Source organism: Chlorocebus sabaeus, chromosome 21 (assembly GCF_047675955.1).
Source record: "Chlorocebus sabaeus isolate Y175 chromosome 21, mChlSab1.0.hap1, whole genome shotgun sequence".
In the NCBI taxonomy this organism is placed as follows: domain Eukaryota; kingdom Metazoa; phylum Chordata; class Mammalia; order Primates; family Cercopithecidae; genus Chlorocebus; species Chlorocebus sabaeus.
The window spans coordinates 18,321,147-18,333,463 of record NC_132924.1 but is presented as its reverse complement, the minus strand read 5'-3'; the positions used below and the strand labels follow the sequence as shown (position 1 = coordinate 18,333,463).

The window sequence follows — 12,317 nt, the reverse complement described above, 5'->3', positions numbered from 1 at the left end:
GTCTGGGCTGAAAATGCATGATACGTACAAAAGAACAGTCCTCATGCTAATCTCAGACTTGTCTTCTGAGATGCCAAAATAAAGAAGCAAAGCCTACCAGGTGATAGGGACAGGAGACAGGGAAATACAGGACAGAAGAGGGCAGTTCCCCAGCAAAGGCCCCACCCTCAATCCCGGAGACCCACGGCCCTAAATGGGAACAGGCATTCATGTTTTCACACCCAAATGTTGCCTTTTGGCCCGCCATGCCCCTCTTTCTTGTACCCATATAAGCCCCATATCCCAGGCTCCACAAGCAGATGAACAGAAGAGCAGAGCAACAGAAGAGTGGCACGGCAGAGAAGGAGAGAAGAGAAGGAGCATCCGAATGTTGAGGGGAGTTCAGCTGGGGAAGGTCGAAGAGGAGATCAGCTGAGGGACAGCCAAACTCCAGGGGAAGATCATCTTCCCACTCCATCCTCTTTCCAGCTCCCCATTCATCCTGCTGAGAGCTGCCTCCACCAATCACTAACACCCCTGCATTCACCATCCTTTGAGTTGGTGTGTGATCTGATTCTTCCTGGACGCCAGATATAAGGACCCAGATACCAAGAGGGCAATGAGTTGGTTAACACTTAAGCCACCCGCAGACAGCAGAGCTAAAGGAGCACTGTAATGTACCCACTGGGGCTTCAGGAGTCACAGACACCCTCCCCTAGATGCTACCTCAGGGCTGGAGCCCAAAAGCACTCACCCCAGCTCCTGCACCTGCCTGTCTGCATGTTCCCTCTCCCGTAAGGGGTTTGAGCATAGGAGCCACACCCCTGTTGCATGTCCTGTGTGGGGGAGGGGGGGTCAGGGAACTCTCCCATTTCACAAGTTCTAAGAGGAGAATTTTTTTACCCAAGATTTCCATGTCCACCAGATTTTCATTTATGTGGGAGGGCAAGAGGAACACCCTCAGGTTTATAAGGGCTCAAAGACTCCACCCTTACACCTCACTTCAAAATAATATGTGAGCATGTACTCCAGCATACGGAGATAAAATCCAAGAAAACTTGAGAATTGGAGACATTGCAATATAAAAAGACTGATTTTCTTTTTAGGGTTTGAAAGGAGAAATAACCAGAAAGTAGATGATGGAATTGCCATCTTAGAAAGCTCCAAGAGTACAATGAACATATCAAAGCAAGATTGCTCATGCAAATGCTTTAATTGTCAAGTCTTTTTATATTTCCTGTTTTTACCACTCCCTGGAGGTAACACATTTTCTAGGTAAATATTATCACTTTAATTTTCAATGAAGTGCACTTTTAGCATTCTAACTGAAAAAATCAGAAATGCAAACAAAGATCTATTTACAAATATATTGGAGACAACTTAAATATTCAAAATTAGAGCTTGGTTAAATAAATTACCATAGAGTCAATTTATTAAATACTGTATACCCTTAAGAATTGTGTATACAAAATGTTCTAAAAGGCATGGGAACATCCTTATGATGTTGTTGGTGTGGGAAATAATTTTTCCTCTAGTTTTCTTAAGTTCTTGGCTGAGGACCCCCTGTAACAGAAGATAGATTAATAAGAGAAAAACAAACAAGTTATTAACATGTATATCTTATGTATACATAGGAGATACCCAGGGAAAATGAGTAAATCTCAAAGATATGGTTTAGAATTTCAGCTTATATAATGTCTTCAACAAAGAACGGTTCAATTTTTAGTGAAGTGACAGGGCAAAGGAAAAGGACTTTGAGTCTTCAAGGGCAGCAAGTTCTGGGAAGGCTATGGTATGGTAGATAGATGCTGTTTAGTACAGTTTATTATGCAGATTCATCTGGTGCTGTCTCCTGGTTGGTACTAGTCTGAAGTCATCTCTGGTGATCAACCTTTGATCCCCCTGGTAGAAAGCAGAAGAGGGACACCTTTGTAAATTTATGCCCTGCTTTTGGGAAAATAGCAAGAGGGCAAAGAGCTTTTCTTTTATCTACTTCTTCTCAGTTGTCTTCAGCTCTAAATAATCCTTATACCAAAGTCACAGATTTTGGGATGTTGTTTCCCGGGCTCTCACATATAATGGGGTGATGTATTCTGGTGTCTTACACATATAATGCAAGTCAAAAGAAAAATCTTGGATGCAATAATGAATATGCAATATGTTCTCAACCGTGCAAAGAAAAATACTAGGAGGAAATAAGGTTTGGCAAAGGTTGCCACTGGTGGGGAGGGGGTACTTACTTGAAATAAATAATTATTTCCATTAGTTATTTGAAATAACTTTAAAATCCTATTTTTTATTCTCTATTTTTAAGTATTATAATAAATGTACATATGTTTATCACCAGAACCAAAAAATACAGGCAAAAATGAGAGGAAATTAACTATTCTCCTTTAACGTAGCATTTACTTCTGGAAAATTCTAGGACTCTACATGCTCTTATGGACATTTCTCCCAACAGTCTCATAGTGGAAAACATTAAGACCTGAAAGAGTTAAATTGGTTTACTCAAAGTTACAAAGTTCAATAGTGAGTGTTCCCAAATGACTAGCAGTCCAGTGCCTTTAAAATTATACCTCTTATTGCAGCAGTTTTCAAATACTTTTATTCCATGAAACGTATATCTCATTGAGTATTCAGACTGAATTTAAATACATAAGTCTTTATAAAGGAAAGTGTAAACATTTGCTGAAGGACAGGAAAGAAGACCTGTACAAATGAAGAAACATGTGCCCTTGAGTGGAAGTCTCTGTTTTCTAAAGCTACTAATTATCCCAAAGCTAATGTATAAATTCATTGCAGTTCTAATAAAAATCTAAGTGTTTTGAAGGGAGTTATTAAAATTTAATAAGATTCATCTGGAACAATAAATGGCTGAGTGATAAAGAAAGGTGTTTTCTTTTTTAAAAAAATAAGAACAATAAGAGTGACTTAATTTAGCAGGTATCAAACATTTGATAAAGACATGTTGGTGCAGATATGGACAAGTTGTTTGATAGAACAGAACAAAGTGTATCGAAAAAGACTCATTTATAGTTGAGAATTTAACCAATGCCAAAGTTGACATTTTTATAAAAAGACAATATAACAGATTGATTAAAAGCACAGACTTTGGGCTGGGCACGGTGGCTCACACCTGTAATCCCAGCACTTTGGGAGTCCAAGGGGGAGCACCCTAGGTCAAGAGTTCAAGACCAGCTGGCCAACATGATGAAACCCTATTCCTACTAAAAATACAAAAAATTAGCCAAGGGTGGTGGCGAGCAACTGTACTCCCAGCTACTCAGTGGGTTAAGGCGGGAGAATTGCTTGAACCCAGGAGGCAGAGGTTGCAGTGAGCCAAGATTACACCATTGCACTCCAGCCTGGGCTACAAGAGTGAAACTCCGTCTCAAAACAAACAGACAAACAAAAGCACAGACTTCGGAATCAAAGAGGCAGGTTCAAATCTTATCTCTGATGTCAACCAGCCCTGACAATCTGTAAGCCTTCATTTTCTCTTCCTTGTATTAAGGATATAATATCTACCTTGTGGAGTTTGTGGTCAGGATTAAATCAGAAAATGTATTTTAAGTGCTTAGAATGGTTCCCAGAATTTAGTAGATAGCAAATAAACGGTAGGTGGTGGTGGAGGCAATGGTAGTCACTATTTTATGATGAATTATATATATATGTAACATATATATGTAACACATATATGTATATATGTAACACATATATACATATATATATATGTCTTTCACACTCTAATAAGTCAGGGTCTCCAAGACCACCCCTAGGTTCAACAATTTGCTAGGAGGACTCACAAGACTCAGCATCTAGTTACACTCTTGGTATGAGTTATTACAGTGAAAGGATACTTAGCAAAATCAGCTAAGGGTAAAGGTGCTTAGGGCAAAGTCTAGAGGAAGCCAGGAACAATTTCCAATGGGCCTCTCCCGGTGGAGTTACACAGACATGCTTCATTCCCCCAGGATGAACTGTGACAACATGTGGAAATGCTATCTACCAGGGAAGCTTCTTAGAGACAAGAGACAGGGTTTCTACTCAGTGAGGTGTTGGGGGACAGTGGGGGCGGTACTGGTCATGTGTGCATCTTCTGCTTAGCCCACACCAAACTTCCAGCCTCCCAGAAGGAAAGCAGTGTTCACCATAAGCCACATCATTTACACAAACACTTTAGGCACAGTGAGCCACTCTTACCAGTTCTGGGAAGGTAGGAGCCCTCTTGAAATCCAAGTTTCTAGACATTAGCCAAGAGCCAACCAAATAAACAGTTGAGTAGTCTCAGGCTGCTATGTTAACTTCTGTCTACACATATTCCTGCAGATGTGGCCTGGGTTTTGCAAATTTCTGTGATGCTTGTACTTCCTGCCTTCTTTCTTTCATTGGCAAGTGTGGGGGTGAAAGTGACTCCACTGTGGATGTGAATCCACTGTGTTGACTTCTGATCACCCCCAGTCCTGTGAATGCCTCCTCTTCCTACTTTATCCACTGTCTCTAGTGTAAGAACATGTCAACCTTGATGTTATGGCAGAAACAACAGGCTGTAATGCAGGCAGCATTCCTGCCTGTTCTGGAGGGCTGCCTTTCATTGTCTTGCACAGAGCAGTGGCTTATGTACCCCTTCCCTATGGTACATAAGCCCTAGGTCTGGCGAGTAACAGTGCAGAGATCTACCAGTCTCCTGCAGCCCAAGACCATGCTTGTCTGTGAGTTCCCTAATAAAACTCCTTTTACCGACAAACTGGATTTGTCTGCCTCCTTCTTTGGTTTCTCAACTCCTTTGGCATTTGGGGGCCATTTTGACTATACGGCCCTTTCACAGAGCAGTAATATATTATCATGCCAGAGAGTAGGAATAATTTTATTAAGCGGATAACCTTGGATCAACTCAAAATAACTTTTAAATAAATGCATATGAAAACATCTGTGCTTTTTCATCAGTAACAAATTATTGAAACCCCTCACAACTTATACCTTGACTGGGAATCCCTGATCCTGTGTATCTTTACCTCCATTTGTTACACTTGTGTATAAATGTAAATAATTTTGTTTGAAAAATACTTCAACAATAGAAAAAGCTTTAAAAATTACATTCCTTGGCTGGGCGCGGTGGCTCACACCTGTAATCCCAGCACTTTGGGAGGCTGAGGCAGGTGGATCACCTGAGGTCAGGAGTTCAAGACCAGCCTGGCCAACATGGTAAAAATGCGTCTCTACCAAAAATACAAAAATTCACCAGGCATGAGGCATGGTGGTAGGCACTTGTAATCCCAGCTACTCGAGAGGCTGAGGCAGGAAGAAATGCTTGAACCCGGGAGGCAGAGTTTGCGGTGAGCCAAGATCCCACCACTATACTTCAGCCTGGGTGACTCCATCTCAAAAAAAAAAAAAACTTATATTCCCTGACATCATAAATATATTTCTAATAAATATAATGTGATTTCAAATTATCCAACTATAAACCATTGCCATAAATGATCTTGTGCACACACACTCTTTCTGTCTCTCCTTGTGCAGCATGAAATTATACATGGTCAGATATCTTCAATTAAACAGAACAGCTCGGTTTTCAAAGCCCTGCCCTCCCTGGCAGCAGGGTTTCTCAGAACTCTCCTCATTGACTGCACTCAGCCCCATGGAGGCCAGGTCTTGTTTGTTCTTTCCTCCATTGTCCACGCTCTGTGCTCTTTTCATCCTCTTCTCTCTCTTTATTTCTGCCAATTCTCTCACCTTACTCAATGAGGCCCACATGTATCATGAGACTCCAACCCTTATTTTTTTAATGTCTTCACCTTGCAGAGGAATTTTACACCCAGACCCATCAAATTTCCAAAGTTGAACTTTGTCTCCCTGGGCTACCCACGTTTCCTGGGGTGACCCTCACTCCTTCACCCCAGCCCATTTACCTGCCTGAGTAACACTAGAGATCTAGTTCATAAAGGCCAACGGTCCTCTCATGAAAGGTGTAGTTACCAAGTGCCAGTTGTTAACCTCCCTAAAACATATTTAAATTAAAGTATCCTTTATTTTATAGATTTCCAAGCCATGGGGTTGAAGAAAGGGATGTTTTTCAACCCAGACCCTTATCTGAAGATTTCCATTCAGCCTGGGAAGCACAGCATCTTCCCCGCCCTCCCTCACCATGGACAGGAGAGGAGATCCAAGATCATAGGCAACACCGTGAACCCCATCTGGCAGGCCGAGGTGAGTGCTGTGGGCCCTGAAAAGAAGCCCAAGTAACAAAGTGAAAGGGCTGACTGTGAAGCAGCCCTCCTCCTTCCCTCCAGTCATGGAGCCCTGGGCTCTGCTGCTCAATCTGTGGCTGTCATGGTCTTAGAAGGGAGCCATGTTCTCCAGTGGTTGCAACTCAGGGATCTTGATCAAGTCCCTCCAGACAGAACTAACACACTTTTCATTGCACTGCACGCAGTAGCCTCTTCTAATTCAGAACCCATGCCATGAGAAGGATGGCCTTTCCCTCTGCCCTTCGTGTGGGAGAAGGAAGAGAAGAGTTGTGATCAGAGCCTTCCAGTTTCTCCACAGCTCTTCCCATGCACGTGATCCTTGAGCAAGGGTGTCAAATCTCACATGTAGCCTTCTAGACCAGTTCCAGAGATTCTAAAACTACCAGGTTCCTGGGATAGTTGAATCAGTTAGCCCTAGAATATCCCTGGTTGGGTTAAATATTGTTTGATTTAAATAGATAATGAAGCCTAATGGTTTATCCCATCTTCATGGTTTGCACGGGGCTGGGCAGCTTGCTAGAATATTGAATAGTCTGTGTTGTCTACAAAGGCCCTTCTTCACTCCTAAAAGTGTCGCCTTTGCCAGGGGTTTAGAGGGTCCTCAAAGTTATCTCCTAAAGGACACGCAGAAAGTCGTCACCACTTATTTGGCCAGGCAAGGTAGCTCGCACTTATAATACCAGCACTTAGGAAGGCTAGGGCAGGTGAATCACTTGACTCCAGAAGTTCAAGACCAGCCTGGGTAACATGGCAAAACTCTGTCTCTACCAAAACAAAACAGAACAAAACAAAATTAGCTGAGCATGGCAGTGTGTGCCTGTGGTCCCAGCTACTGGAGAGGCTGATGTGGGAGGATTTCTTGAGCCTGACAGGCAGAGGTTGTAGTGAGCTGGGATCATGCCACTGCACTCCAAGCTGGGTGACAGAGCGAGACCCTGTCTCTGAAAAAGAAAGAAGAAAGAAAAAAGAAAGTCATCACCACCCATTTGGCTGCCTCCCTGCCAGATCTGAGTTTGAAGCTGTAACCCCCAAACCATGTAGTTGAGGGGCAGAGAGGCCTAGGTCATGAGAGTGGATGGAGTATAATGTAGGTTAAAAGTACAGTTTTACAGTCATAGAAACCTGGATTCTAATCCCAACTTGGCCAGTTAATAGTTTTATAATTTTGAGAGATAGTTATCCTCCACTTGAGCCTCAGATTACCCTCCTCAGCCTATTATTGATGGAAACATGCTCCCGCTGAAGGAACTTGCTTTGGAGAGGATATCTTCCTTTATTTTTCAGAGTAGATCATCTCTGACTTAGAGCTTTCAAGCATCCTTGACAAGAAAACATAATTAGACATATGAGAGCAAATATTTTTTATTATCTATTAAATCATACCACTCCCTTCCTGGGCTTAATTAACCCTCTCCCAGGTTTCCCAGAAGAGCTTCGTTAGAGCTTTGAAGTAGACATGAGGGAAATAGACTTGTACTGAAACTTCCTCCTAGCGCTTGTTATCAACAGATTCTAAAACACTGATAGCACCGCTCGAATGGAATAATGAATCTTAATTTGTTTATTCAGTCCTGGCTGTGCTCATCAATTATTTCTGAACTCTTCCCTGCATTCCTAGGGATAATAAAAGATAACACAGGAATTTATTTTGTATGAGAGGGAAGGCTTCTCTCTTCTGAAGGACTTTAGTGGAACCTATTCTAAGACATTTAGTCATAAAGGTGTTTTAAGTGGCAGAGAACGTTTGGAAAATCCAGCACCATCAGAATGTTTTTTGGCTAAAAACATCAACTAGAATATACTTTAAGTTCTGAAATGATTTCTGAAGCTTTCGTTAAGACTGATTTTATTCTGGCAGAATACTGGCAAATCCTCCCCAGCCCTCTGCTCTGGGCTGCCTCCCTTCCATCCCACGTGGTGCAGTTAGAGTTATTAATCTAAAATATCCCTCATCTCATGTCCACCTGATAAGGCTCAGGCTGAGGATAACTGATGTCTCACGTTAAACAGTATGTAGCTGGCTACATGGAGATTTGAACCAAGGTTTGTGTTGCTGCAAAACTGTCCATTCAGCCCCTAAATTGTACAACAGTTCCCAGGGTCCAAATGTCAATGTCAATGTCATAGCTCCTCTGCAGAGCATTCAAGGCCTTCTTTGATCGGGCATTGCTTACCATTATGTCAGTTAAGTATGTATTTGACTCCAAGCAAGGGGAAGTCTGACTGGCTCTGATATTTCTCACAAACAAGACGTCCAGAGGGAGGTGATCCAGGCAGTGCCGCTGTTGAGTGAGCCCCCAGGGCTCCCAGCTCTCCAGGCCTGCCCACTGCACCATCCTTAGCAGACGGCCTCATCCTCCTCTGTTAAAGCCTCAAGTCCAAATTCTAGGCAGGAAGAAAGCAACAGGCCAAAAAAGCCTTCTCCTTGCAGGACTTTGCATTTTCTTCCTGGGAGAAAAGCCCTTCTCAGCTAATACCCTGTTACCTCACGTATGGCCTCGCCTGGATGGAAACACTTAGCATTTCACCTCCCTGATTCTGGTAGAGGAAGGCAGGAGAGAAGATGGTTGAACACAGGTATTGAATAAACTAGCTAATAGCACATGTGACATCCTCCAGCTTCACTCCCCACTACCTTTCACCTCAGATCTATGCGAAGGCCACTCCTCAAATGCTCCACATGCTTTCATGTTGTCATGTATGTGTGTGTATATATATGTATGTGTGTGTGTGTATATATATATATAAATTTTTTATTTTTTAAATTTTTTTAGCAGAGTCTTACTCTGTCACCCAGGCTGGAGTGCATTGGCCTGATCTTAGCTCACTGCAACCTCCCCCTCCTGGGTTCAAGCGATTCTCCTGCCTCAGCCTCCCGAGTAGCTAGGATTACAGGCATGCACCACCACACCCAGCTAATGTTGTATTTTTAGTAGAGATGGCATTTCTCCATGTTGGCCAGTCTAGTCTTGAACCCCCGACCTCAGGTGATCCGCCCGCCTCGACCTCCCAAAGTGCTGGGATTACAGGCATGAGCCACCGCCCCCAGCCTGTCTTTCATATGTTTTATCTTTACTTATATTTGTCTAAAATGCACGTCCCCACCTAATCCACCCAGCAACTACCAGTCATCCATCAAATCTCAGCTAAACTACCACTTCCCATATGGGGGTGCTCCTGGACTCCCCCACCCCAGGCCTTAGGAACAAAGCACTTCCTTGTACAGACTCTACCATGGTGTTGCCAGGTTCCTTTTATATCCACCTCTGTCTTTCCCACAAGACGATGAAGAAAAGGAAATCACATCTAATTCATCTGCGTATTTCCAGTTCCTGGAACCTACTAACAGTAGGTTACATGGGGTTTATAAAGGGCCTACTCTGCCAAGCAGTGTTCTAAAGATTTTATGTAATCAATTCACTTAATCCTCACAACACCCCTATGAGGTATACACTATTATAATCTTTGTTTAAAGGGGACGAAACTAAGGCACAGAGAAGTTAAGTAAATTTCCCAAGGCCACACAGCTGGTAAATGGCAAAACCAGTATTTGAACCAGGTAGTCTGCCTCTAGAGCCTAATACTGAACAGTTTTATTCTTAGGCAGTTGTGAGTAAATTCTGGAAGGGTATCAACAGTTTATACCAGACATTCAAACTGATCACAACCTCTCCCTTTCATTTAAGAAATGTCTATTAAATGTCTACTCTGTAGTGAAGATAGAACTCACTGAAAGGACACATAGCTGATTGACAGGTAAGACCTCTCAGATGGCCAGGCGTGGTGGCTCACGCCTGTAATCCCAGCACTTTGGGAAGCTGAGGCGGGTAGATCACCTGAGGTCAGGAGTTCTAGACCAGCCTGACCAACATGGTGAAACCCCATCTCTATTAAAAATACAAAAATTAGCTGGGCATGATGGCAGGCGCCTGTAATCCAAGCTACTCGGGGGGCCGAGGAAGGAGAGTCGCTTGAACCCAGGAGACGGAGGTTGCAGTGAGCCGAGATCGTGCCATCGCACTCCAGCCTGGGGTACAAGAGCAAGACATCTCAAAAAAAAAAAAAAAAGAAAGAAAAAAAAATGACCTCTCAGATTAGTAGAAGGAGACAATACAAATATAATACAAATATAACACAATAAATGTTCTAATCAAAGTATGAACAAAACACTACAGAATACAAAGAAAAGAGCAACGTGGCCTGAGAGAAGACTTCACAGGGGATGTGCTACTGGACTTGGTCTTCACAGGGGACAAAATGCTTTTCAGGGTAGAAGGGTCCTTCCAGGCAGAAGGAACAGCATGTGCAAAGGTACCAAGGCATCCCACAGATACTTAGCATACTGTTTGGAAATATCATGTGGTTAGAGCTTGTGGTGTGCATGGACAAGTGATGGCAACTGGGCTGGGCTTATTCTAGTCACTCTCATTTAGCATGGTTCCCTTATTCCTTGCAAATGAAAGCTAATGTTGGCTTTGAGGTCCCATGTGGCACCCTGGTAAGTGAAATGATGATACCCTGTTCCTACAGGATTCATGCAAGTCTTCAGATTTCTATGCAATAGGGTAAGAACCAAACTGCCCTGCTTTCTGTGTTTACTGACTAGTATATAAAGGATATTCAACGAGAAATCATTGAAGTTGCCTTTAATATGTAGTTTAAATTCTTTAATATGTGGTTTAAATGCTACATTTATTTCTGGGGTTAATGTTGCATTGAAGTCTTATGCGATTCTTCTCAAATTTATGTAAATTCAAACTTGAAACGTATTGTTTTGCTAATTAAGACATGTTAGTCACAGCTACTTGGGAGGCTGAGGTGGGAGGATTGCTTAAGGCCAGGAGTTTGAGGCCAGCCTGAGCAACATAGTGAAATTCTGGCTCAAAAAAAAGACAAAAAAGTTAAACCTTAGAAAAATTAAAGTTTCTATTAAGATAAGGAGGGAAAAATTAAGGGACATAAATACATATGAAATGCAATGAAAGTGAATATAAATAAACAAGAGAGTTCCATGTTGATTGATCAATCTCCTTCTCTTTATTATAACTGTAACTAGAAACTCTTTGTACCCAGGAACACTCTTCTTGATTTTCAAGTTCGTTTTCTTTCCTGAATGGATACAATGAACACTTTTAAGATGATAGTTACACAGAGAAGTTAAACACAAACAGCAGCAACTGGGGTCTTGGGTGCTCACGTAGAGAGTATATTTAGACATCTGAATAAAACAAAGAACTCCTAAAAGCAGATTCTCAGCAATATCAAGTGGATGGAGCAAATACCAAATTCCAGCCTGAAGCCATGGTGTTTGTTAGCCTTCAGTGCCTTCTCTCTGCCTTTGCCTTCCAAAGCTGGGTGGATTAATCCCCGTGCATGCACGGTCAGCAGCATCAATCTGATCACAAGATTAGAAGATTAGACAGAGAAGGCCTAGCATTTGCTCATGGAGCTTATATTCCAATGTGAGAAGACAAAACAAAACACACAAATAAGTTAACAATATAATTTTGGTGGGCAGTAAGTAGTGTGAAGGAAACCTCACACAATTACAGGATATGCATGACTGAGGGACTCCTTTCGTTAGCAGTGGCCCAGGGAGGCCTTTCTGAGTCGCCGTCACATGACCTGAGAAGCCAGACATGCAAGAACCTGGTTAGATCCATGTTCCAGACAGAGGATGCAGCTAGCGTGAGGGCCCGAGTGTAACGAGCATGGCAGGAAGGTCATTGTGGCTGGGGTACAGTGAGTGTGTGAGGGGTGGGGCATAAGAGGAAGCTGGAGAGAGGCAGGGCCAGTGCCTTGTAAGCCACAGAGGAGAGTTGGGATGTTACTCTAAAAGTGATAAGAAGCCATTGGAGTGTTTTTAATAGGGAAGCATCATGGTCTGATTAACATTTTATGAAAACCTCCCTGCTGCCATGTGTGGGATAGATATAAAGAATCAGGAATAGAAGCCATTGATTTCCTACTTGGTCAAGATGTATCATTCTTTTCATATATTGTTGGATTTGGTTTACTAATGTTTTGCCGAGGATTTTTGCATGCACATTCATGAAGAACATTGGTCTTCAGTTTTCTTGTATTAGT

At 42.5% G+C, this 12,317-nt stretch overlaps 1 protein-coding gene across 1 annotated transcript in view; it reads left to right on the top strand.

Moving 5' to 3' along the window:
- The window catches only part of HECW1 (HECT, C2 and WW domain containing E3 ubiquitin protein ligase 1), a 252,853-nt gene that overhangs the window by 91,625 nt on the left and 148,911 nt on the right, over nucleotides 1-12,317 (top strand). The window contains exon 5 of the mRNA XM_007981511.3: nucleotides 6,020-6,189. Coding sequence (XP_007979702.2) covers nucleotides 6,020-6,189 — 170 coding nt within the window. The remainder of the gene's footprint in view (nucleotides 1-6,019; nucleotides 6,190-12,317) is intronic.